This window comes from Lolium rigidum, chromosome 6, assembly GCF_022539505.1.
Source record: "Lolium rigidum isolate FL_2022 chromosome 6, APGP_CSIRO_Lrig_0.1, whole genome shotgun sequence".
Classification (NCBI taxonomy): Eukaryota; Viridiplantae; Streptophyta; class Magnoliopsida; order Poales; family Poaceae; genus Lolium; species Lolium rigidum.
In genome coordinates, this window is record NC_061513.1 from 277,671,653 (window position 1) to 277,673,077 (window position 1,425).

Here is a 1,425-nt window from a genome sequence, read left to right on the forward strand (position 1 = left end):
TATGCATGCATACATACGGACAGACATTGTATAATGGAGATAATTAATGAAAATAGAACAAATCAAGCATCTGGTCGATGCATGATGGACAGCTCGCTTGATGTATCGACCAAATAGCGTGGAAATCACATTCTTTAATTTATCTTCGTCTGAAGAGATCAGCATGGGGCCAAGAAGAAGATTCATTCCTAAGCAAACGATGTCAAATTGTCAACTACAAGCATCAAGGTTCAAGGATGGCTCCCGCCCACATATAATAGTCGATCCAAGCATACCACCCCGAGCCCAACCGCAGGTAGCTGGTCGGAGAGCACAGGAGATGGCCGGAGAAAGAGGAGGAGAGGAGGTGACGCTGCTGGGCCACTGGGGGAGCCCGTACGTGATCCGGGTCCGGCTAGCCCTCTACCTCAACGGCGTTCCCTACACCTACGTCGAGGAGGACCTGCGCAACAAGAGCGACCTCCTCCTGCGCTCCAACCCCGTCCACCAGACCGTGCCAGTGCTCATCCACAGCGGCCGCCCCGTCTGCGAGTCCCAGGTCATCCTCCAGTACATCGACGAGGTCTTCGTCGCCGGCAGCGGCTCGGCGTCATCGGATTTCTCCCTCCTCCCCACCGACCCTCACGAGCGAGCCGTCGCCCGCTTCTGGGCGGCCTACGTGGACGACGAGATCGGCGCGCCGTGGGACAAGGCGTTCAGGTCGGGGACGGAGGAGGAGAGGGCGGAGTGGATGGGCAAGGTGGCGGCGGCGGTGCCGGGTCTGGAGCTGGGGCTGAGGGAGTGCACCGACGGAGGGAGGAATGGATGCTTCTTCGGCGGCGCCGGTGGAGTCGGCTACGTCGACGTCGTGCTCGGCGGCGTGGCGCCGTACGTGCACGCGATGGAGAAGGTCTCCGGCTTGAGGCTGTTTGATGCCGACAAGACGCCGATGCTGGCGGCGTGGCTGGAGCGGTTCGGCGAGCTCGAGGTCGCCAGGGCCGTGCTCCCGGACGTCGACCGGGTGGTGGGGTACGTCAGGATGATACACGAGAAGAATGCCGCAAAGGGTGCAGAGTGATGATACCATGTCTAGATCGTGAACCGGCGTGGCATGGCGACGTGGCCAGCGAGTCCCTGTCAAGTGTCAACACACACGATGCAACACGTTTTGGAACTTGTCTAGCTAGTCGTTGCTCACGTTTCTCCGCCCATGAGCGTATTTTTAAATAGAGAAGAAAATTGATTCAAGGATACTCACGAAACAAAACTTGTTATTGCTACCGATCAACGGTTACAGGTCTTATGTTTGGTGCCCGGATCTTTAGCATGGGTTAGGCTACGAAACCAAGACTAAAAGGTGCATTAGCACCGGTTTGAGTGAACAGAATGTTGCAGAGAACTCGCATGGTTTTAGGACCAGTTCGTAAGGCACCTTTAGCAGTGGTC

The 1,425-nt window shown here is 56.8% G+C and overlaps 1 protein-coding gene across 1 annotated transcript; it reads left to right on the forward strand.

Annotated features, from left to right (window-relative positions):
* Nucleotides 1-319: 319 nt before the first annotated feature.
* On the forward strand, nt 320-1,057 carry LOC124664185 (probable glutathione S-transferase GSTU6). The gene has a single exon (XM_047201765.1). It carries the CDS (start codon nt 320-322, stop codon nt 1,055-1,057), a length of 738 nt encoding a protein of 245 aa, XP_047057721.1.
* The last annotated feature ends 368 nt before the right edge of the window (nt 1,058-1,425 follow it).

Excerpts from the sequence above, each read along its gene's own strand:
- LOC124664185 (XM_047201765.1), top strand. The coding sequence starts at position 320 with ATGGCCGGAGAAAGAGGAGGAGAGGAGGTGACGCTGCTGGGCCACTGG.